This window comes from Oncorhynchus kisutch, unplaced genomic scaffold (genome assembly GCF_002021735.2).
Source record: "Oncorhynchus kisutch isolate 150728-3 unplaced genomic scaffold, Okis_V2 scaffold933, whole genome shotgun sequence".
NCBI lineage: Eukaryota > Metazoa > Chordata > Actinopteri > Salmoniformes > Salmonidae > Oncorhynchus > Oncorhynchus kisutch.
In genome coordinates this window covers 4,520-29,994 of record NW_022262878.1, presented here as the reverse complement: position 1 = coordinate 29,994, position 25,475 = coordinate 4,520, and the positions used below count along the sequence as shown (strand labels likewise).

The window sequence follows — 25,475 nt, the reverse complement described above, 5'->3', positions numbered from 1 at the left end:
GGCTATATACAGGGGGTACCGGTACAGAGTCAATGTGGAGGCTATATACAGGGTATTACGGTACAGAGTCAATGTGGAGGCTATATACAGGGTATTACGGTACAGAGTCAATGTGGAGACTATATACAGGGTATTACGGTACAGAGTCAATGTGGAGGCTATATACAGGGTATTACGGTACAGAGTCAATGTGGAGGCTATATACAGGAGGTACCGGTACAGAGTCAATGTGGAGGCTATATACAGGGTATTACGGTACAGAGTCAATGTGGAGGCTATATACAGGGTATTACGGTACAGAGTCAATGTGGAGGCTATATACAGGGTGTTACGGTACAGAGTCAATGTGGAGGCTATATACAGGGTATTACGGTACAGAGTCAATGTGGAGGCTATATACAGGGTATTACGGTACAGAGTCAATGTGGAGGCTATATACAGGGTATTACGGTACAGAGTCAATGTGGAGGCTATATACAGGGGGTACCGGTACAGAGTCAATGTGGAGGCTATATACAGGGTGTTACGGTACAGAGTCAATGTGGAGGCTATATACAGGGTATTACGGTACAGAGTCAATGTGGAGGCTATATACAGGAGGTACTGGTACAGAGTCAATGTGGAGGCTATATACAGGGTATTACGGTACAGAGTCAATGTGGAGGCTATATACAGGGGGTACCGGTACAGAGTCAATGTGGAGGCTATATACAGGGTATTACGGTACAGAGTCAATGTGGAGGCTATATACAGGAGGTACTGGTACAGAGTCAATGTGGAGGCTATATACAGGGTGTTACAGTACAGAGTCAATGTGGAGGCTATATACAGGAGGTACTGGTACAGAGTCAATGTGGAGGCTATATACAGGGTGTTACAGTACAGAGTCAATGTGGAGGCTATATACAGGGGGTACCGGTACAGAGTCAATGTGGAGGCTATATACAGGGGGTACTGGTACAGAGTCAATGTGGAGGCTATATACAGGAGGTACTGGTACAGAGTCAATGTGGAGGCTATATACAGGGGGTACCGGTACAGAGTCAATGTGGAGGCTATATACAGGGGGTACCGGTACAGAGTCAATGTGGAGGCTATATACAGGAGGTACTGGTACAGAGTCAATGTGGAGGCTATATACAGGGGGTACCGGTACAGAGTCAATGTGGAGGCTATATACAGGGGGTACCGGTACAGAGACAATGTGGAGGCTATATACAGGAGGTACTGGTACAGAGTCAATGTGGAGGCTATATACAGGGGGTACCGGTACAGAGTCAATGTGGAGGCTATATACAGGGGGTACCGGTACAGAGACAATGTGGAGGCTATATACAGGAGGTACCGGTACAGAGTCAATGTGGAGACTATATACAGGGGGTACCGGTACAGAGTCAATGTGGAGACTATATACAGGGGGTACCGGTACAGAGTCAATGTGGAGGCTATATACAGGAGGTACCGGTACAGAGTCAATGTGGAGGCTATATACAGGAGGTACTGGTACAGAGTCAATGTGGAGGCTATATACAGGGGGTACTGGTACAGAGTCAATGTGGAGGCTATATACAGGGGGTACCGGTACAGAGTCAATGTGGAGGCTATATACAGGGTGTTACGGTACAGAGTCAATGTGGAGGCTATATACAGGAGGTACCGGTACAGAGTCAATGTGGAGGCTATATACAGGGGGTACCGGTACAGAGTCAATGTGGAGACTATATACAGGAGGTACCGGTACAGAGTCAATGTGGAGGCTATATACAGGGGGTACCGGTACAGAGTCAATGTGGAGACTATATACAGGAGGTACTGGTACAGAGTCAATGTGGAGGCTATATACAGGGGGTACCGGTACAGAGTCAATGTGGAGGCTATATACAGGGGGTACCGGTACAGAGTCAATGTGGAGGCTATATACAGGGGGTACCGGTACAGAGTCAATGTGGAGGCTATATACAGGGGGTACTGGTACAGAGTCAATGTGGAGGCTATATACAGGGGGGTACTGGTACAGAGTCAATGTGGAGGCTATATACAGGGGGTACCGGTACAGAGTCAATGTGGAGGCTATATACAGGGGGTACCGGTACAGAGTCAATGTGGAGACTATATACAGGAGGTACTGGTACAGAGTCAATGTGGAGGCTATATACAGGGGGTACCGGTACAGAGTCAATGTGGAGACTATATACAGGAGGTACTGGTACAGAGTCAATGTGGAGGCTATATACAGGGGGTACCGGTACAGAGTCAATGTGGAGGCTATATACAGGGGGTACCGGTACAGAGTCAATGTGGAGGCTATATACAGGGGGTACCGGTACAGAGTCAATGTGGAGGCTATATACAGGGGGTACTGGTACAGAGTCAATGTGGAGGCTATATACAGGGGGGTACTGGTACAGAGTCAATGTGGAGGCTATATACAGGGGGTACTGGTACAGAGTCAATGTGGAGACTATATACAGGAGGTACCGGTACAGAGTCAATGTGGAGACTATATACAGGGGTAGTCATTTGATTAGATGTTCAGGAGTCTTGTGGCTTGGGGGAAGAATCTGTTTAGAAGTCTCTTGGACTAGACTGGGCGCTCCCGAACCGCTTGCTGTGCGGTAGCAGAGAGAACAGTCTATGACTAGGGAGTCTTTGAAAATTTTTAGGGCCTTCCTCTGACACCGCCCCTGGTATAGAGGTCCTAGATGGCAGGAAGCTTGGCCACAGTAATGTACTGGGCCGTTCACACTACCCTCTGTAGTGCCTTGTGGTTGGAGCCTGAGCAGTTGCTGTACCAGGCAGTGATGCTCTCAATGGTGCAGCTGTAGAACCTTTTGAGGATCTGAGGACCCATGCCAAATCTTTTCAGTCTCCTGAGGGGGAGTCGGTTTTGTTGTGCCCACTTCACGACTGTCTTGGTGTGCTTAGACCATGTTAGATGGTTAGATTGTTAGTGATGTGGACACCAAGGAACTTGAAGCTTCACTACAGCCCGTCAATGAGAATGGGGGTGTGCTCGGTCCTCCTTTTCCTGTAGTCCAAAATCATCTCCTTTGTCTTGATCACGTTGAGGGATAGGTTGTTATTCATCCACCACACGGCCAGGTCTCTGACCTCCCTACAGGCTGTCTCGTCGTTGTCGGTGATCAGGCCTACCACTGTTGTGTCATCGGCAAACTTAATGATGGTGTTGGAGTCGTGCCTGGCCAAGCAGTAATGAGTGAACAGGGAGTACAGGAGGGGGCTGAGCACACACTCCTGAGGGGCCCTGTGTTGAGGATCAGAGTGACGGATGTGTTGTTATCTACCCTTACCACCTGAGGGGCCCTGTGTTGAGGATCAGCGTGGCGGATGTGTTGTTACCTACCCTTACCACCTGGGTGCGGCCTATGTAGTACAGGGTTGGACCCACCAGAAAAGCTTGAATTCTTCAAGGCATGGATTTCGGATCGCTGCGTACCGTTGACTCTAGGCAGGATGTGTCTTACCCCTCTCCTCCCCTCTATCCCTGGGACTAATCCTGATACTTCCATGACTCAACAGGAACCAGGATTTGTCGCAATGTTTTTCCACTCCTCAGTTGTCCAGTGTTGGTGAAGACGTTTCCATTGGAGTCGCTCCTTCTTGTTTTTAGCTGATAGGAACCCGGTGTGGTCGTCTGCCCATCTGTGAAAAGGACCGATATGTTGTGCTTTCCGAGATCCCGTTCTGCACATCACTTTTATACTGAACCGTTATTTGTCTGTTTGTGGCACGAATTCAAGCTTTTTGATGGGGTGCTGGACTGCTCTGGAGTGGCCAGAGAAGAGTCCAGATCTGAATCACATCCAAAACGTATGGTGAGATCTGACAACAGCAGTTGGTGGAGGGCACCACCTGAATCATTGAAGAATTAGAGCAGTTGGTGGAGGGCACCACCTGAATCATTGAAGAATTAGAGCAGTTGGTGGAGGGCACCACCTGAATCATTGAAGAATTAGAGCAGTTGGTGGAGGGCACCACCTGAAACATTGAAGAATTAGAGCAGTTGGTGGAGGGCACCACCTGAATCATTGAAGAATTAGAGCAGTTGGTGGAGGGCACCACCTGAATCATTGAAGAATTAGAGCAGTTGGTGGAGGGCACCACCTGAAACATTGAGAATTAGAGCAGTTGGTGGAGGGCACCACCTGAATCATTGAGAATTAGAGCAGTTGGTGGAGGGCACCACCTGAAACAATGAAGAATTAGAGCAGTTGGTGGAGGGCACCACCTGAAACAATGAGAATTAGAGCAGTTGGTGGAGGGCACCACCTGAAACAATGAAGAATTAGAGCAGTTGGTGGAGGGCACCACCTGAAACAATGAAGAATTAGAGCAGTTGGTAGAGGGCACCACCTGAATCATTGAGAATTAGAGCAGTTGGTGGAGGGCACCACCTGAAACAATGAAGAATTAGAGCAGTTGGTGGAGGGCACCACCTGAAACAATGAAGAATTAGAGCAGTTGGTGGAGGGCACCACCTGAAACAATGAAGAATTAGAGCAGTTTGTTGCTGAGGGATGAATGGTCAGTAGAAAGGTGCAGCTCTTGATGGCTAAAGGAAGCTTGTTGTCAGTTATCTTGGCCTAGGCCACCAAGTACTAGCTCAGAGGTGATAGTAATTGTAAACCTGAGTTTACTAAAAGAAAAAAGAAAAAAAACTGGTTCTGCAAGGTGTGGTGAACAAAATATTTTGTTTTTTATTTTATCTAATTTGAAAAGGAATAATTTAAGAAAAGTGTAAGGTTGTTGATATATTTTCCAGTTGACCCACGTGGTCCCATTTACATCTCTCTTTGTGTTACAGTTGGTCCAGATCATCATTAACACAACCCACCTGGAGCAGGCCTGTAAATACCTGGAGGACTTCATCACCAACATCACCAACGTCTCACCTGAGACTGTGCACACCACGCGGCTCTACGGACTTTCCACCTTTAAGGTACTGTAGGAAATCTGAATTCTCCACCAGTGTTTCTACTTCACTACCTTGATATAACTATTAAACCAACCAAAACGTTTAAGGTATATATTCATTAGTCATAGTCTCTTCTCTTGTGTTGCCGCTGGAATAAGGGAATTGTCATAAACCTTACAGAGCTTCCAGTGCTTCAGCTTAGTTCATCAACGTGTACTGACGTAGTCTTACCAGGCCTCCAGCTCATTCTGTCTGTAGTAACCTCCGTGTACTGACGTAGTCTTACCAGGCCTCCAGCTCATTCTGTCTGTAGTAACCTCCGTGTACTGACGTAGTCTTACCAGGCCTCCAGCTCATTCTGTCTGTAGTAACCTCCGTGTACTGACGTAGTCTTACCAGGCCTCCAGCTCATTCTGTCTGTAGTAACCTCCGTGTACTGACGTAGTCTTACCAGGCCTCCAGCTCATTCTGTCTGTAGTAAACTCCGTGTACTGACGTAGTCTTACCAGGCCTCCAGCTCATTCTGTCTGTAGTAACCTCCGTGTACTGACGTAGTCTTACCAGGCCTCCAGCTCATTCTGTCTGTAGTAACCTCCGTAGTCTTACCTGACGTTCAGCTCATTCTGTCAGTAGTAACCTCCGTAGTCTTACCAGGCCTCCAGCTCATTCTGTCTGTAGTAACCTCTGTGTACTGACGTAGTCTTACCTGGTGTTCAGCTCATTCTGTCTGTAGTAACCTCCGTGTACTGACGTAGTCTTACCTGGTGTTCAGCTCATTCTGTCAGTAGTAACCTCCGTAGTCTTACCTGGTGTTCAGCTCATTCTGTCCGTAGTAACCTCCGTAGTCTTACCTGGTGTTCAGCTCATTCTGTCAGTAGTCACCTCTGTAGTCTTACCTGTCGTTCAGCTCATTCTGTCTGTAGTGACCTCCGTAGTACTGACGTAGTCTTACCTGGCGTTCAGCTCATTCTGTCAGTAGTAACCTCCGTAGTCTTACCTGGCGTTCAGCTCATTCTGTCAGTAGTAACCTCCGTAGTCTTACCTGACGTTCAGCTCATTCTGTCAGTAGTAACCTCCGTAGTCTTACCTGGTGTTCAGCTCATTCTGTCAGTAGTAACCTCCGTAGTCTTACCTGGTGTTCAGCTCATTCTGTCAGTAGTAACCTCCGTAGTCTTACCTGGTGTTCAGCTCATTCTGTCAGTAGTAACCTCCGTAGTCTTACCTGGTGTTCAGCTCATTCTGTCCGTAGTAACCTCCGTAGTCTTACCTGGTGTTCAGCTCATTCTGTCAGTAGTCACCTCCGTAGTCTTACCTGGCGTTCAGCTCATTCTGTCTGTAGTGACCTCCGTAGTACTGACGTAGTCTTACCTGGCGTTCAGCTCATTCTGTCAGTAGTAACCTCCGTAGTCTTACCTGACGTTCAGCTCATTCTGTCAGTAGTAACCTCCATAGTCTTACCTGGCGTTCAGCTCATTCTGTCAGTAGTAACCTCTGTAGTCTTACCTGGCGTTCAGGTCAATCTGTCTGTAGTAACCTCCGTAGTCTTACCTGGTGTTCTGCTCATTCTGTCAGTAGTAACCTCCGTAGTCTTACCTGGTGTTCAGCTCATTCTGTCAGTAGTAACCTCCGTAGTCTTACCTGGTGTTCAGCTCATTCTGTCTGAAGTAACCTCCGTAGGCTTACCTGGCGTTCAGCTCATTCTGTCTGTAGTAACCTCCGTAGTCTTACCTGGTGTTCAGCTCATTCTGTCAGTAGTAACCTCCATAGTCTTACCTGGTGTTCAGCTCATTCTGTCAGTAGTCACCTCCGTAGTCTTACCTGGCGTTCAGCTCATTCTGTCTGTAGTGACCTCCGTAGTACTGACGTAGTCTTACCTGGCGTTCAGCTCATTCTGTCAGTAGTAACCTCTGTAGTCTTACCTGGCATTCAGGTCATTCTGTCTGAAGTAACCTCCGTAGGCTTACCTGGCGTTCAGCTCATTCTGTCTGTAGTAACCTCCGTAGTCTTACCTGGTGTTCAGCTCATTCTGTCAGTAGTAACCTCCGTAGTCTTACCTGGCGTTCAGCTCATTCTGTCAGTAGTAACCTCCGTAGTCTTACCTGACGTTCAGCTCATTCTGTCAGTAGTAACCTCCGTAGTCTTACCTGGCGTTCAGCTCATTCTGTCAGTAGTAACCTCCGTAGTCTTACCTGACGTTCAGCTCATTCTGTCAGTAGTAACCTCCATAGTCTTACCTGGCGTTCAGCTCATTCTGTCAGTAGTAACCTCTGTAGTACTGACGTTCAGCTCATTCTGTCAGTAACCTCCGTAGTCTTACCTGGTGTTCTGCTCATTCTGTCAGTAGTAACCTCCGTAGTCTTACCTGGCGTTCAGGTCAATCTGTCTGTAGTAACCTCCGTAGTCTTACCTGGTGTTCAGCTCATTCTGTCTGTAGTAACCTCCGTAGTCTTACCTGGTGTTCAGCTCATTCTGTCTGTAGTAACCTCCGTAGTCTTACCTGGCGTTCAGCTCATTCTGTCAGTAGAAACCTCCGTAGTACTGACGTGTTGGTGTTCCCTGTCTGGTGTATCTAGGATGCACGCCACGCAGCGGAGGGAGAGATCTACACCAAACTGAACCAGAAGATAGATGAGTTCATCCAGCTGGCAGACTATGATTGGGGCATGCCGGAGTCGGACGGCCAGGCCAGTGGATACCTCATGGACCTCATCAACTTCCTCCGCAGCACCTTCCAGGTCTTCACACACCTGCCGGTGAGTTAGCCACTCCCCCCCGCAGGCAGGGGAACTCTGGGAGATGGAGTTTTGTTGTGAGTTATTGTGGTAGTGTGTTGAAGTGTTGTTCTTGTATCAGTGTTACGTCACGGTGGTGACTTGTATCTACTGTGCGAAATTGAGTTGAGTGACGCTGTTGATGATACCCACTGTGGCCTGGCTGCAGTCCTGTACTGCAGTAATGTGTATCTACTGTGATCTGGCTTCAGTAATGTGTATCTACTGTGGCCTGGCTGCAGTCCTGTACTGCAGTAATGTGTATCTACTGTGGCCTGGCTGCAGTCATGTACTGCAGTAATGTGTATCTACTGTGGTCTGGCTTCAGTAATGTGTATCTACTGTGGCCTGGCTGCAGTCCTGTACTGCAGTAATGTGTATCTACTGTGGCCTGGCTGCAGTCCTGTACTGCAGTAATGTGTATCTACTGTGGCCTGGCTGTATCAGTGTTACGTCACGGTGGTGACTTGTATCTACTGTGCTTCTTATTGGGTGACGCTGTTGATGATACCCACTGTGCTTCTTATTGAGTGACGCTGTTGATGATACCCACTGTGGCATGGATGCAGTCCTGTACTGCAGTAATGTGTATCTACTGTGGCCTGGCTGCAGTCCTGTACTGCAGTAATCTGTCTATGTGTTGGAGTTATGTACTGCAGTAATGTGTATTCAGTGTTGGAGTTGTGTACTGCAGTACTGTGTATTCAGTGTTGGAGTTGTGTACTGTGTATTCAGTGTTATGTACTGTGTATTCAGTGTTGGAGTTGTGTACTGCAGTACTGTGTATTCAGTGTTGGAGTTGTGTACTGTGTATTCAGTGTTATGTACTGTGTATTCAGTGTTGGAGTTGTGTACTGCAGTACTGTGTATTCAGTGTTGGAGTTGTGTACTGTGTATTCAGTGTTATGTACTGTGTATTCAGTGTTGGAGTTGTGTACTGCAGTACTGTGTGTCAGTGTTGGAGTTGTGTACTGCAGTACTGTGTATTCAGTGTTGGAGTTGTGTACTGTGTATTCAGTGTTATGTACTGTGTATTCAGTGTTGGAGTTGTGTACTACAGTAATGTGTATTCAGTGTTGGAGTTGTGTACTGTGTATTCAGTGTTATGTACTGTGTATTCAGTGTTGGAGTTGTGTACTGCAGTACTGTGTATTCAGTGTTGGAGTTGTGTACTGTGTATTCAGTGTTATGTACTGTGTATTCAGTGTTGGAGTTGTGTACTGCAGTAATGTGTGTCAGTGTTGGAGTTGTGTACTGTAGTAATGTGTATTCAGTGTTGGAGTTGTGTACTGCAGTAATGTGTATTCAGTGTTGGAGTTATGTACTGCAGTAATGTGTATTCAGTGTTGGAGTTGTGTACTGCAGTAATGTGTGTCAGTGTTGGAGTTGTGTACTGTAGTAATGTGTATTCAGTGTTGGAGTTGTGTACTGCAGTAATGTGTATTCGGTGTTGGAGTTGTGTACTGCAGTACTGTGTATTCAGTGTTGGAGTTGTGTACTGCAGTAATGTGTGTCAGTGTTGGAGTTGTGTACTGTAGTAATGTGTATTCAGTGTTGGAGTTGTGTACTGCAGTAATGTGTATTCAGTGTTGGAGTTGTGTCCTGCTTATCTTTGGTGCCATTTTCATTCTTTTAGTTCCACAGAAAAGCTCAAGGGAACAAGATCATTCTAGGTTTTGATAATGACTTGGCATAATGTTAGACTGAAGAGTGACTGGGGAGGATACCCAGACCAGACCTGTTGCTGGTGGAACCCCAGACCTGTTGCTGGTGGAACCCCAGACCAGACCTGTTGCTGGTGGAACCCCAGACCAGACCTGTTGCTGGTGGAACCCCAGACCAGACCTGTTGCTGGTGGAACCCCAGACCAGACCTGTTGCTGGTGGAACCCCAGACCAGACCTGTTGCTGGTGGAACCCCAGACCAGACCTGTTGCTGGTGGAACCCCAGACCAGACCTGTTGCTGGTGGAACCCCAGACCAGACCTGTTGCTGGTGGAACCCCAGACCAGACCTGTTGCTGGTGGAACCCCAGACCAGACCTGTTGCTGGTGGAACCCCAGACCAGACCTGTTGCTGGTGGAACTCCAGACCAGTTGCTGGTGGAACCCCAGACCAGACCTGTTGCTGGTGGAACCCCAGACCTGTTGCTGGTGGAACCCCAGACCAGACCTGTTGCTGGTGGAACTCCAGACCTGTTGCTGGTGAAACCCCAGACCAGACCTGTTGCTGGTGGAACCCCAGACCAGACCTGTTGCTGGTGAAACCCCAGACCAGACCTGTTGCTGGTGGAACCCCAGACCTGTTGCTGGTTGCTTTGTACACCAGCTTCCCTACCTTGTATAAAATCATTTCCAGCTTTTTATTCCCGTTCTGTTTCTAAGATGTTTTCCTTCAGGAATGTCTCCTCTGTCTCCCACAGTGATGTAGATCTATAATGTATTTCTCTATTGATTTGACTTCCTCTGCCAAGCATGCTGGGTCTGTCTCTGGTTTTTCTTTTCCTGTCCATTTATTGTTGCCATCCTTTCTCTCCCTCCTATTCTGGACATGTTTCATTTGTTTGGGTGGTTCTGGTTCTGCTCAGAATAACTGCAATGACCATGCTGCCATGTCGGTAAGTACCCCCCCCCCTACTCTGCCCCCACCCCTCCCTGCCCTACTCTGCCCCCACCCCTCCCTGCCCTACTCTGCCCCCACCCCTCCCTGCCCTACTCTGCCCCCCCCTCCCTGCCCTACTCTGCCCCCACCCCTCCCTGCCCTACTCTGCCCCCCCCTCCCTGCCCTACTCTGCCCCCCCCTCCCTGCCCTACTCTGCCCCCACCCCTCCCTGCCCTACTCTGCCCCCACCCCCTCCCTGCCCTACTCTGCCCCCCCCCTCCCTGCCCTACTCTGCCCCCACCCCTCCCTGCCCTACTCTGCCCCCACCCCTCCCTGCCCTACTCTGCCCCCCCCTCCCTGCCCTACTCTGCCCCCACCCCTCCCTGCCCTACTCTGCCCCCACCCCTCCCTGCCCTACTCTGCCCCCCCCCTCCCTGCCCTACTCTGCCCCCACCCCTCCCTGCCCTACTCTGCCCCCCCCCCTCCCTGCCCTACTCTGCCCCCCCCCCTCCCTGCCCTACTCTGCACCCCCCCCACTCTGCCCCCCCTAATCTGCTCCACTCTGCCTCCCCCTCCCTGCACTACTCTGCCCCCCACCCCTCCCTGCCCTACTCTGCCTCCCCCCTCGCTGCCCTACTCTGCCCCCCCCCCGCCCTACTCTGCCCCCCTCCCTGCTCTACTCTGCACCCCCCCCCCACTCTGCGCCCCCTACTCTGCTCTACTCTGCTCCCCCCCCCACTCTGCGCCCCCTACTCTGCTCTACTCTGCTCCCCCCCCCACTCTGCTCTACTCTGCCCCCCCCACACTCTGCGCCCCCTACTCTGCTCTACTCTGCTCTCCCCTACTCTGCTCTACTCTGCCCCTCCTACCCTGCCCTACTCTGCCCCTCGTACCCTGCCCTACTCTGGCCCTCCTACCCCACCCTACTCTGCCCCCCCTCCCTGTCCTTCTCTGCCCGTCTACCCTGCCCTACTCTGCCCCCTCCCTGCCCTACTCTGCCCCTTCTACCCTACCCTACTCTGCCCCTCCTACCCTGCCCTACTCTGCCCCCCCTCCCTGTCCTACTCTGCCCCTCCTACCCTACTCTGCCCCTCCTACCCTGCCCTACTCTGCCCCCCCCTCCCTGTCCTACTCTGCCCCTCCTACCCTACTCTGCCCCTCCTACCCTGCCATACTCTGCCCCCCCCCCTCCCTGCCCTACTCTGCCCCTCCTACCCTACTCTGCCCCTCCTACCCTGCCCTACTCTGCCCCTCCCTGTCCTACTCTGCCCCCTCCCTGCCCTACTCTGCCCCCTCCCTGCCCCTCCCTGTCCTACTCTGCCCCCTCCCTGCCCTACTCTGCCCCCTCCCTGCCCTACTCTGCCCCCTCCCTCTCCTACTCTGCCCCTCCTCCCTGTCCTACTCTGCCCATCCTCCCTGTCCTACTCTGCCCCCCCCTGCCCTACTCTGCCCCCCCTACCCTGTCCAGTTCTGGGTAATGCATGATCATGTCTGTACTGTGGATTTGCCTCCAGGCTTGTTGCTTCCTCCACTTGTGATGATGCTGAACTATAGTAATTTACATACCATCCATCACGTTTAGTGTAAGTTAAATCTAATAGGTTATTTTATCTGTACATTGTCTGTAAACACACACAGGGTGTCGATGACTTTATTTGTACAGCTCAGTATCCAGTATGTGTAACAGATTGTATGGATAACATATGGCAAATCAAATGTTTTTGGTCACATACACATATTTAGCAGATGTTATTGCGGATGTAGTGAAATACTTGTGTTCCTAGCTCCAACAGTGCAGTAATATCTGTCTAAATGCTTGTGTTCCTAGCTCCAACAGTGCAGTAATATCTAACTAAATGCTTGTGTTTCTAGCTCCAACAGTGCAGTAGTATCTAACTAAATACTTGTGTTTCTAGCTCCAACAGTGCAGTAATATCTGACTAAATGCTTGTGTTTCTAGCTCCAACAGTGCAGTAATATCTGTCTAAATGCTTGTGTTTCTAGCTCCAACAGTGCAGTAGTATCTAACTAAATACTTGTGTTCCTAGCTCCAACAGTGCAGTAGTATCTAACTAAATACTTGTGTTCCTAGCTCCAACAGTGCAGTAGTATCTAACTAAATACTTGTGTTCCTAGCTCCAACAGTGCAGTAGTATCTAACTAAATGCTTGTGTTCCTAGCTCCAACAGTGCAGTAGTATCTAACTAAATACTTGTGTTCCTAGCTCCAACAGTGCAGTAGTATCTAACTAAATACTTGTGTTCCTAGCTCCAACAGTGCAGTAATATCTTACTAAATACTTGTGTTCCTAGCTCCAACAATGCAGTAATATCTAACAATTCACAACCATACATCAAATCAAATCTATTTATATAGCCCTTCGTACATCAGCTGATATCTCGAAGTGCTGTACAGAAACCCAGCCTAAAACCCCAAACAGCAAGCAATGCAGGTGTAGAAGCACGGTGGCTAGGAAAAACTCCCTAGAAAGGCCAACACCTAGGAAGAAACCTAGAGAGGAACCAGGCTATGTGGGGTGGCCAGTCCTCTTCTGGCTGTGCCGGGTGGAGATTATAACAGAACATGGCCAAGATGTTCAAATGTTCATAAATGACCAGCATGGTCAAATAATAATAAGGCAGACCAGTTGAAACTGGAGCAGCAGCACGGTCAGATGGACTGGGGACAGCAAGGAGTCATCATGTCAGGTAGTCCTGGGGCATGGTCCTAGGGCTCAGGTCTGGAGCAGCAGCACGGCCAGTTGGACTGGGGACAGCAAGGAGTCATCATGTCAGGTAGTCCTGGGGCATGGTCCTAGGGCTCAGGTCCTCCGAGAGAGAGAAAGAGAGAATTAGAGAACGCACACTTAGATTCACACAGGACACCGAATAGGACAGGAGAAGTACTCCAGATATAACAAACTGACCCTAGCCCCCCGACACATAAACTAATGCAGCATAAATACTGGAGGCTGAGACAGGAGGGGTCAGGAGACACTGTGGCCCCATCAGAGGACACCCCCGGACAGGGCCAAACAGGAAGGATATAACCCCACCTTCTTTGCCAAGCACAGCCCCCACACCACTAGAGGGATATCTTCAACCACCAACTTACCATCTTGAGACAAGGCCGAGTATAGCCCACAAAGATCTCCGCCACGGCACAACCCAAGGGGGGGGGGGGGCGCCAACCCAGACAGGAGGATCACATCAGTGACTCGACCCACTCAGGTGACGCACCCCTCCCAGGGACGGTATGAAAGAGCCCCAGTAAGCCAGTGACTCAGCCCCTGTAATAGGGTTAGAGGCAGAGAATCCCAATGGAGAGAGGGCCAGACATAGACAGCAAGGTCGGTTCATGGCTCCAGAGGATTTCCGTTCACCTTCCCACTCCTGGGCCAGACTACACTCAATCATATGACCCACTGACGAGATGAGTCTTCAGTAAAGACTTAAAGGTTGAGACCGAGTTTGCGTCTCTGACATGGGTAGGCAGACCGTTCCATTAAAATGGAGCTCTATTGGAGAAACACACACATCTAAAAGTAAAATAATGGAATTAAGTATATAAATTAATAAGTATAATATATATAAGTATAAGTATATAAATTAATAAGTATAATATATATAAGTATAAGTATATAAATAAATAAGTATAATATATATAAGTATAAGTATATAAATTAATAAGTATAATATATATAAGTATAAGTATATAAATTAATAAGTATAATATATATAAGTATAAGTATATAAATTAATAAGTATAATATATATAAGTATAAGTATATAAATAAATAAGTATAATATATATAAGTATAAGTATATAAATAAATAAGTATAATATATATAAGTATAAGTATATAAATAAATAAGTATAATATATATAAGTATAAGTATATAAATTAATAAGTATAATATATATAAGTATAAGTATATAAATTAATAAGTATAATATATATAAGTATAAGTATATAAATAAATAAGTATAATATATATAAGTATAAGTATATAAATAAATAAGTATAATATATATAAGTATAAGTATATAAATAAATAAGTATAATATATATAAGTATAAGTATATAAATAAATAAGTATAATATATATAAGTATAAGTATATAAATAAATAAGTATAATATATATAAGTATAAGTATATAAATAAATAAGTATAATATATATAAGTATAAGTATAAATAAATAAGTATAATATATATAAGTATAAGTATATAAATAAATAAGTATAATATATATAAGTATAAGTATATAAATAAATAAGTATAATATATATAAGTATAAGTATATAAATAAATAAGTATAATATATATAAGTATAAGTATATAAATAAATAAGTATAATATATATAAGTATAAGTATATAAATAAATAAGTATAATATATATAAGTATAAGTATATAAATAAATAAGTATAATATATATAAGTATAAGTATATAAATAAATAAGTATAATATATATAAGTATAAGTATATAAATAAATAAGTATAATATATATAAGTATAAGTATATAAATAAATAAGTATAATATATATAAGTATAAGTATATAAATAAATAAGTATAATATATATAAGTATAAGTATATAAATAAATAAGTATAATATATATAAGTATAAGTATATAAATAAATAAGTATAATATATATAAGTATAAGTATATAATAAATAAGTATAATATATATAAGTATAAGTATATAAATAAATAAATATAATATATATAAGTATAAGTATATAAATAAATAAGTATAATATATATAAGTATAAGTATATAAATAAATAAGTATAATATATATAAGTATAAGTATATAAATAAATAAGTATAATATATATAAGTATAAGTATATAAATAAATAAGTATAATATATATAAGTATAAGTATATAAATAAATAAGTATAATATATATAAGTATAAGTATATAAATTAAATATATAAATATTAGGATGAGCGGAGTGGCATTAACTAAAATAGTCTAATAGAATACAGTATATACATATGAGATGAGTAATACATAGACTAAGATACAGTAGAATAGAATACAGTATATACATATGAGATGAGTAATACATAGACTAAGATACAGTAGAATAGAATACAGTATATACATATGAGATGAGTAATACATAGACTAAGATACAGTAGAATAGAATACAGTATATACATATGAGATGAGTAATACATAGACTAAGATACAGTAGAATAGAATACAGTATATACATATGAGATGAGTAATACATAGACTAAAATACAGTAGTATAGAATACAGTATATACATATGAGATGAGTAATACATTGACTAAAATACAGTCGAACATAGGTCCTATATACATATGAAATGAGTAAAGCAGTATGTAAACATTATTAAACAGACTAGTGTTCCATTATTAAACTGACTAGTGATTCCATGTCTACAGGGCAGCAGCCTCTAAGGTGCAGGGTTGAGAGTGACTAGTGTTCCATTATTAAACTGACTAGTGATTCCATGTCTATAGGGCAGCAGCCTCTAAGGTGCAGGGTTGAGAGTGACTAGTGTTCCATTATTAAACTGACTAGTGATTCCATGTCTATAGGGCAGCAGCCTCTAAGGTGCGGGGTTGAGAGTGACTAGTGTTCCATTATTAAACTGACTAGTGATTCCATGTCTATAGGGCAGCAGCATCTAAGGTGCGAGGTTGAGAGTGACTAGTGTTCCATTATTAAACTGACTAGTGATTCCATGTCTATAGGGCAGCAGCATCTAAGGTGCGAGGTTGAGAGTGACTAGTGTTCCATTATTCAAGTGACTAGTGATTCCATGTCTATAGGGCAGCAGCCTCTAAGGTGCGGGGTTGAGAGTGACTAGTGTTCCATTATTAAACTGACTAGTGATTCCATGTCTATGGGGCAGCAGCCTCTAAGGTGCAGGGTTGAGAGTGACTAGTGTTCCATTATTCAAGTGACTAGTGATTCCATGTCTACAGGGCAGCAGCCTCTAAGGTGCAGGGTTGAGAGTGACTAGTGTTCCATTATTAAACTGACCAGTGATTCCATGTCTATAGGGCAGCAGCCTCTAAGGTGCGGGGTTGAGAGTGACCAGTGATTCCATGTCTACAGGGCAGCAGCCTCTAAGGTGCAGGGTTGAGAGTGACTAGTGTTCCATTATTAAACTGACTAGTGATTCCATGTCTATAGGGCAGCAGCCTCTAAGGTGCAGGGTTAAGAGTGACTAGTGTTCCATTATTAAACTGACTAGTGATTCCATGTCTATAGGGCAGCAGCCTCTAAGGTGCGAGGTTGAGAGTGACTAGTGTTCCATTATTCAAGTGACCAGTGATTCCATGTCTATAGGGCAGCAGCCTCTAAGGTGCAGGGTTGAGAGTGACTAGTGTTCCATTATTAAAGTGACCAGTGATTCCATGTCTACAGGGCAGCAGCCTCTAAGGTGCAGGGTTGAGAGTGACTAGTGTTCCATTATTAAACTGACTAGTGATTCCATGTCTATAGGGCAGCAGCCTCTAAGGTGCAGGGTTGAGAGTGACTAGTGTTCCATTATTCAAGTGACCAGTGATTCCATGTCTATAGGGCAGCAGCCTCTAAGGTGCAGGGTTGAGAGTGACTAGTGTTCCATTATTCAAGTGACCAGTGATTCCATGTCTACAGGGCAGCAGCCTCTAAGGTGCAGGGTTGAGAGTGACTAGTGTTCCATTATTCAAGTGACCAGTGATTCCATGTCTACAGGGCAGCAGCCTCTAAGGTGCAGGGTTGAGAGTGACTAGTGTTCCATTATTAAACTGACTAGTGATTCCATGTCTATAGGGCAGCAGCCTCTAAGGTGCGGGGTTGAGAGTGACTAGTGTTCCATTATTCAAGTGACCAGTGATTCCATGTCTACAGGGCAGCAGCCTCTAAGGTGCAGGGTTGAGAGTGACTAGTGTTCCATTATTCAAGTGACCAGTGATTCCATGTCTATAGGGCAGCAGCCTCTAAGGTGCGGGGTTGAGAGTGACTAGTGATTCCATGTCTACAGGGCAGCAGCCTCTAAGGTGCAGGGTTGAGAGTGACTAGTGTTCCATTATTAAACTGACTAGTGATTCCATGTCTATAGGGCAGCAGCCTCTAAGGTGCGGGGTTGAGAGTGACTAGTGTTCCATTATTCAAGTGACCAGTGATTCCATGTCTACAGGGCAGCAGCCTCTAAGGTGCAGGGTTGAGAGTGACCAGTGATTCCATGTCTATAGGGCAGCAGCCTCTAAGGTGCAGGGTTGAGAGTGACCAGTGATTCCATGTCTATAGGGCAGCAGCCTCTAAGGTGCAGGGTTAAGAGTGACTAGTGTTCCATTATTAAACTGACTAGTGATTCCATGTCTACAGGGCAGCAGCCTCTAAGGTGCAGGGTTGAGAGTGACCAGTGATTCCATGTCTATAGGGCAGCAGCCTCTAAGGTGCAGGGTTGAGAGTGACTAGTGTTCCATTATTCAAGTGACTAGTGATTCCATGTCTACAGGGCAGCAGCCTCTAAGGTGCAGGGTTGAGAGTGACTAGTGTTCCATTATTAAACTGACCAGTGATTCCATGTCTATAGGGCAGCAGCCTCTAAGGTGCGGGGTTGAGAGTGACCAGTGATTCCATGTCTACAGGGCAGCAGCCTCTAAGGTGCAGGGTTGAGAGTGACTAGTGTTCCATTATTAAACTGACTAGTGATTCCATGTCTATAGGGCAGCAGCCTCTAAGGTGCAGGGTTAAGAGTGACTAGTGTTCCATTATTAAACTGACTAGTGATTCCATGTCTATAGGGCAGCAGCCTCTAAGGTGCGAGGTTGAGAGTGACTAGTGTTCCATTATTCAAGTGACCAGTGATTCCATGTCTATAGGGCAGCAGCCTCTAAGGTGCAGGGTTGAGAGTGACTAGTGTTCCATTATTAAAGTGACCAGTGATTCCATGTCTACAGGGCAGCAGCCTCTAAGGTGCAGGGTTGAGAGTGACTAGTGTTCCATTATTAAACTGACTAGTGATTCCATGTCTATAGGGCAGCAGCCTCTAAGGTGCAGGGTTGAGAGTGACTAGTGTTCCATTATTCAAGTGACCAGTGATTCCATGTCTATAGGGCAGCAGCCTCTAAGGTGCAGGGTTGAGAGTGACTAGTGTTCCATTATTCAAGTGACCAGTGATTCCATGTCTACAGGGCAGCAGCCTCTAAGGTGCAGGGTTGAGAGTGACTAGTGTTCCATTATTCAAGTGACCAGTGATTCCATGTCTACAGGGCAGCAGCCTCTAAGGTGCAGGGTTGAGAGTGACTAGTGTTCCATTATTAAACTGACTAGTGATTCCATGTCTATAGGGCAGCAGCCTCTAAGGTGCGGGGTTGAGAGTGACTAGTGTTCCATTATTCAAGTGACCAGTGATTCCATGTCTACAGGGCAGCAGCCTCTAAGGTGCAGGGTTGAGAGTGACTAGTGTTCCATTATTCAAGTGACCAGTGATTCCATGTCTATAGGGCAGCAGCCTCTAAGGTGCGGGGTTGAGAGTGACTAGTGATTCCATGTCTACAGGGCAGCAGCCTCTAAGGTGCAGGGTTGAGAGTGACTAGTGTTCCATTATTAAACTGACTAGTGATTCCATGTCTATAGGGCAGCAGCCTCTAAGGTGCGGGGTTGAGAGTGACTAGTGTTCCATTATTCAAGTGACCAGTGATTCCATGTCTACAGGGCAGCAGCCTCTAAGGTGCAGGGTTGAGAGTGACCAGTGATTCCATGTCTATAGGGCAGCAGCCTCTAAGGTGCAGGGTTGAGAGTGACCAGTGATTCCATGTCTATAGGGCAGCAGCCTCTAAGGTGCAGGGTTAAGAGTGACTAGTGTTCCATTATTAAACTGACCAGTGATTCCATGTCTATAGGGCAGCAGCCTCTAAGGTGCGGGGTTGAGAGTGACTAGTGTTCCATTATTAAACTGACCAGTGATTCCATGTCTATAGGGCAGCAGCCTCTAAGGTGCAGGGTTGAGAGTGACCAGTGATTCCATGTCTACAGGGCAGCAGCCTCTAAGGTGCGGGGTTGAGAGTGACCAGTGATTCCATGTCTATAGGGCAGCAGCCTCTAAGGTGCAGGGTTGAGAGTGACCAGTGATTCCATGTCTACAGGGCAGCAGCCTCTAAGGTGCGGGGTTGAGAGTAACCAGTGATTCCATGTCTACAGGGCAGCAGCCTCTAAGGTGCAGGGTTGAGAGTGACCAGTGATTCCATGTCTACAGGGCAGCAGCCTCTAAGGTGCGGGGTTGAGAGTGACTAGTGTTCCATTATTAAACTGACCAGTGATTCCATGTCTACAGGGCAGCAGCCTCTAAGGTGCGGGGTTGAGAGTGACCAGTGATTCCATGTCTACAGGGCAGCAGCCTCTAAGGTGCGGGGTTGAGAGTGACCAGTGATTCCATGTCTACAGGGCAGCAGCCTCTAAGGTGCGGGGTTGAGAGTGACCAGTGATTCCATGTCTACAGGGCAGCAGCCTCTAAGGTGCGGGGTTGAGAGTGACCAGTGATTCCATGTCTACAGGGCAGCAGCCTCTAAGGTGCGGGGTTGAGAGTAACCGGGTGGTAGCCGGCTATATATATATATTATATATACACTAAGAAAGCTTTGTTGTAGAGTGCTTAACACTAAATCCAGGGAGGGGCCAGCTGAGTATAAGACTGTATCATCTGCATATAAATGGATTAAAAGAGCTTCCTACTGCCTGAGCTATGTTGTTGATGTAAATTGAGAAGAGTGTGGGGCCTAGGATCGAGCCTTGGGGTACTCCCTTGGTGACGGGCAGTGGCTGAGACCGCAGATGTTCTGACTTTATACGCTGCACTCTTTGACAGTGGTAGTTAGCAAACAAGCCAAAGACCCCTCAGAGACACCAATACTCCTTAGCCGATCCACAAGAATGGATTGTCTACCGTATTAAAAGCGTTGGCCAAGTCAATAAAAATAGCAGCACAACATTGCTTATAATCAAGGTCAGTGGTGACATCATTTATTACCTTTTAAGGTTGCAGTGACACATCCATAACCTGAGCGGAAACCAGATTGGATACCAGAGAGCCAGTCAGTTGATTATTAACACGTTTTCCCAACACTTTTGATTAACAGGGCAAGATAGAAATTGGCCTATAATGGTTAGGATCAGCTTGATACCCCCCTTTTAAATAAAGGACCAACCTTGGCTGCCTTCCAAGCACTGGGAACCTCCCCAGAGGTGAGACAGGCCTTCCAAGCACTGGGAACCTCCCCAGAGGTGAGACAGGCCTTCCAAGCACTGGGAACCTCCCCAGAGGTGAGACAGGCCTTCCAAGCACTGGGAACCTCCCCAGAGGTGAGACAGGCCTTCCAAGCACTGGGAACCTCCCCAGAGGTGAGACAGGCCTTCCAATCACTGGGAACCTCCCCAGAGAGGTTGAGATGAGTAATGTAGGGTATGTAAACAAAGTGCCATAGTTTAAAGTGGTTAGTGATACATGTATTACATAAAGATGCAGTAGATGATATAGAGTACAGTATATACGTATGAGATGAGTAATGTAGGGTATGTAAACATATAAAAGTGGCATAGTTTAAAGTGGCTAGTGATTCATTATGGCAAGATACAGTAGATGGTATAGAGTACAGTATATACATATGAGATGAGTAATGTAGGGTTTGTAAACATTATATTAAGTGGCATTGTTTAAAGTGACTAGTGATACATTTATTACATACATTTTTCCATTATTAAAGTGGCTGGAGTTGAGTCAGTGTGTTGGCAGCAGCCACTCAATGTTAGTGGTGGCTGTTTAACAGTCTGATGGCCTTGAGATAGAAGCTGTTTTTCAGTCTCTCGGTCCCTGCTTTGATGAACCTGTACTGACCTCGCCTTCTGGATGATAGCGGGGTGAACAGGCAGTGGCTTGGGTGGTTGTTGTCCTTGATGATCTTTATGGCCTTCCTGTGACATCGGGTGGTGTAGGTGTCCTGGAGGGCAGGTAGTTTTCCCCCGGCGTTGTGCAGACCTCACTACCCTCTGGAGAGCCTTATGGTTGAGGGCGGTGCAGTTGCCATACCAGGCGGTGATACAGCCCGCCAGGATGCTCTCGATTGTGCATCTGTAGAAGTTTGTGAGTGCTTTTGGTGACAAGCCGAATTTCTTCAGCCTCCTGAGGTTGAAGAGGCGCTGCTGCACCTTCTTCACGACGCTGTCTGTGTGGGTGGACCAATTCAGTTTGTCCGTGATGTGTACGCAGAGGAACTTAAAACTTTCCACCTTTTCCACCACTGTACCGTCGATGTGGATAGGGGGGTGTTCCCTCTGCTGTTTCCTGAAGTCCACAATCATCTCCTTAGTTTTGTTGACGTTGAGTGTGAGGTTATTTTCCTGACACCACCCTCCGAGGGCCCTCACCTCCTCCCTGTAGGCCGTCTCGTTGTTGTTGGTAATCAAGCCTACCACTGTAGTGTCGTCTGCAAACTTGATGATTGAGTTGGAGGCGTGCATTGCCACGCAGTCATGGGTGAACAGGGAGTACAGGAGAGGGCTCAGAACGCACCCTTGTGGGGCCCCGGTGTTGAGGATCAACGGGGTGGGGATGTTGTTACCTACCCTCAACACCTGGGGGCTGCCCGTCAGGAAGTCCAGTACCCAGTTGCACAGGGCGGGGTCGAGACCCAGGGTCTCGAGCTTGATGACGAGTTTGGAGGGTACGATGGTGTTAAATGCTGAGCTGTAGTCGATGAACAGCATTCTCACATAGGTATACCTCTTGTCCAGATGGGATAGGGCAGTGTGGTTGCGATTGCGTCGTCTGTGGACCTATTGGGGCGGTAAGAAAATTGGAGTGGGTCTAGGGTGTCGGGTAGGGTGGAGGTGTTATGGTGCTTGACTATGGGGTATAGGGGTACCATTTGACCAGGGCCTATGGGGTATAGGGTACCATTTGACCAGGGCCTATAGGGTATAGGGTACCATTTGACCAGGGCCTATGGGGTATAGGGGTACCATTTGACCAGGGCCTATGGGGTATAGGGGTACCATTTGACCAGGGCCTATAGGGTATAGGGGTACCATTTGACCAGGGCCTATAGGGTATAGGGGTACCATTTGACCAGGGCCTATGGGGTATAGGGGTACCATTTGGAGATGCACACGTAGCTCTCTGACTGTTGGGATGGTTGTTAGAGGTCTGTTCTGGCAGCTCTTTAAGCATCAGAAGAGCCACCTTTAGGTCCCTTGCCTTTCTTTACCAGCCTGGGATCCCTGTCTATAGGGTTGAAAGATTCAAACTTTCACCAAATTCACAGGTTTTTCAGAAATACCAGTTAGAAATGAGCAGGAAACCTGGGATTTTGGGGAAAGCTAACTGAAAGCCTGGGAAACATGTCCAACTCTAGACTGGTCCCAGATCGGTTTGTGACAGTGACCATGAAGTACCAAGACATCACAAACAGACCTGGGACCAGTCTAATCAACAGACCTGGGACAAGTCTAGTCTAATCAGCGCCAACTTCACAGACAGATCTGGGACCAGTCTAATCAATGCCACCTTCACAGACAGATCTGGGACCAGTCTAATCAATGCCACCTTCACAGACAGATCTGGGACCAGTCTAATCAATGCCACCTTCACAGACAGATCTGGGACCAGTCTAATCAACAGACCTGGGACCAGTCTAGTCTAATCAGCGCCAACTTCACAAACAGATCTGGGACCAGTCTAATCAATGCCACCTTCACAGACAGATCTGGGACCAGTCTAATCAATGCAACCTTCACAGACAGATCTGGGACCAGTCTAATCAATGCCACCTTCAAAGACAGATCTGGGACCAATCTAGTCTAATCAGCGCCAACTTCACAAACAGATCTGGGACCAGTCTAATCAACAGACCTGGGACCAGTCTAATCAACAGACCTGGGACCAGTCTAATCAACAGACCTGGGACCAGTCTAAATAACAGACCTGGGACCAGTCTAATCAACAGACCTGGGACCAGTCTAATCAACAGACCTGGGACCAGTCTAATCAACAGACCTGGGACCAGTCTAATCAACAGACCTGGGACCAGTCTAATCAACAGACCTGGGACCAGTCTTAATCAACAGACCTGGGACCAGTCTAATCAACAGACCTGGGACCAGTCGAATCAACAGACCTGGGACCAGTCTAATCAACAGACCTGGGACCAGTCTAATCAACAGACCTGGGACCAGTCTAATCAACAGACCTGGGACCAGTCTAATCAACAGACCTGGGACCAGTCTAATCAACAGACCTGGGACCAGTCTAATCAACAGACCTGGGACCAGTCTAATCAACAGACCTGGGATCAGTCTAATCAACAGACATGGGACCAGTCTAATCAACAGACATGGGACCAGTCTAATCAACAGACATGGGACCAGTCTAATCAACAGACATGGGACCAGTCTAATCAACAGATCTGGGACCAGTCTAATCAACAGACCTGGGACCAGTCTAATCAACCTGTGATTCCTGATTCCCGTGGCAATCTACAGATGACCAGGGATGTCCATGTACAGAGGTCTCCTCTAGTTTTGATTGGTTTTCCTATGGGGACTTCATTGTATAGGGTAGTCTGAAACACATCAACAGATCTGGGACCAGTCTAATCAACAGATCTGGGACCAGTCTAATCAACATTGTATTGTATTGTATAGGGTAGTCTGAAATACATTGATTGGTTTTCCTATGGGGACTTGGGCATTGTATAGGGTAGACTGAAACACATTGATTGGTTTTCCTATGGGGACTTGGGCATTGTATAGGGTAGTCTGAAACACATTGAAGAGATGAGAGTGGATATGTGTCTTGGACAGCATGGACCACCACACAGTCCAACCCATGTATCTCTGCTGCTCTCGATCAGCATTCAGCATGATACAGCCTGGTGGAGCACTAACCATTCTTAGTGCATGATGTCTCTCTGTGCTCTGTTGGTCTGGTCTGGATATGATCGTTATCGTCTGCATTTCCCTCCCTCTACAACCTCACAACCCTGTTCATTTGAATCCATCATTCTGTTTTGAGCCTCATCTGTGTTGTTCTTCTGCCTGCATGTTTTATCCATGTTCAGAGTCGTTATGTAACCTGCTGTTATCTAGAGAACATGGGCCAGCAGCCCACATTAATCAATTCCAAATCCTCAGGTATGATAGAGGAAGCTTTGACTAAATCTGTACTCCCATATTCTATTGACACAGATTGTCCAGACTCAAACTGACATTGACCCTCTCCTTCTTTTTATCTCTCTCTCTCTCTCTTTCCCTTCCCTCTCTTTCCCTTCCCTCTCTTTCCCTTCCCTCTCTTTCCCTTCTCTCTCTCTTTCCCTTCCCTCTCTTTCCCTTCTCTCTCTCTTTCCCTTCCCTCTCTTTCCCTTCTCTCTCTCTTTCCCTTCCCTCTCTTTCCCTTCTCTCTCTCTCCCTCTCTCTCTCTCTGTTTCTCTCACTCTCTCTCTCTCTCCCTCTCTCTGTTTCTCTCACTCTCTCTCTCTCCCTCTCTCTCTCTCTGTCTCTCTCTCTCTGTCTCTCTCTCTGTGTCTCTCTCTGTGTCTCTCTCTCTGTCTCTCTCTCTCTGTCTCTCTCTCTCTGTCTCTCTCTCCCTCTCTCTCTCTCTCTCTCTCTCCCTCTCTCTCTCTCTCTCCCTCTCTCTCTCTCTGTCTCTCTCTCTCTCTCTCTCTCTTTCTCTCTCTCTCTCTCTCTCTCTCTCTCTCTCTCTGTCTCTCTCCCTCTCTCTCTCCCTCCCTCTCCACCTCTCTGTTCTCCTGCAGGGTAAAGTGGCCCAGACAGCCTGTATGTCAGCGTGTAAGCACTTGTCCACGTCCCTGATGCAGATGCTGTTGGACAGCGAGCTGAAACAGATCAGTATGGGAGCCGTTCAGCAGTTCAACCTGGACGTCATACAGTGTGAATGTAAGTGGACTTAATGGGAGTTTAGCCATGCAGTGTGAATACACACACAACTCTCTATCATCCCCATGGAAACGGTCAGGGAGAGGGCTTTAATCATGGAGGGGTACAGTAGATGTCAGTGTGAATGATTGACAATACACACACAACTCTCTATCATCCCCATGGAAACGGTCAGGGAGAGGGCTTTAATCATGGAGGGGTACAGTAGATGTCAGTGTGAATGATTGACAATACACAC

At 46.5% G+C, this 25,475-nt stretch overlaps 1 protein-coding gene across 5 annotated transcripts in view; it reads left to right on the top strand.

Moving 5' to 3' along the window:
* LOC109882846 (exocyst complex component 6-like) overlaps positions 1-25,266 on the top strand; it is an 85,720-nt gene extending 60,454 nt beyond the window's left edge. For 3 of the 5 annotated variants that reach the window (XM_031817106.1, XM_031817105.1, XM_031817107.1), the window contains exons 15-18: positions 4,826-4,960; positions 7,510-7,689; positions 10,294-10,323; positions 25,096-25,266. In XM_031817106.1, coding sequence (XP_031672966.1) covers positions 4,826-4,960; positions 7,510-7,689; positions 10,294-10,323; positions 25,096-25,251 — 501 coding nt within the window. In that variant the 3' untranslated portion in view covers positions 25,252-25,266. The remainder of the gene's footprint in view (positions 1-4,825; positions 4,961-7,509; positions 7,690-10,293; positions 10,324-25,095) is intronic. The other 2 variants (XM_031817108.1, XM_031817109.1) reach the window with 1 other exon arrangement.
* The last annotated feature ends 209 nt before the right edge of the window (positions 25,267-25,475 follow it).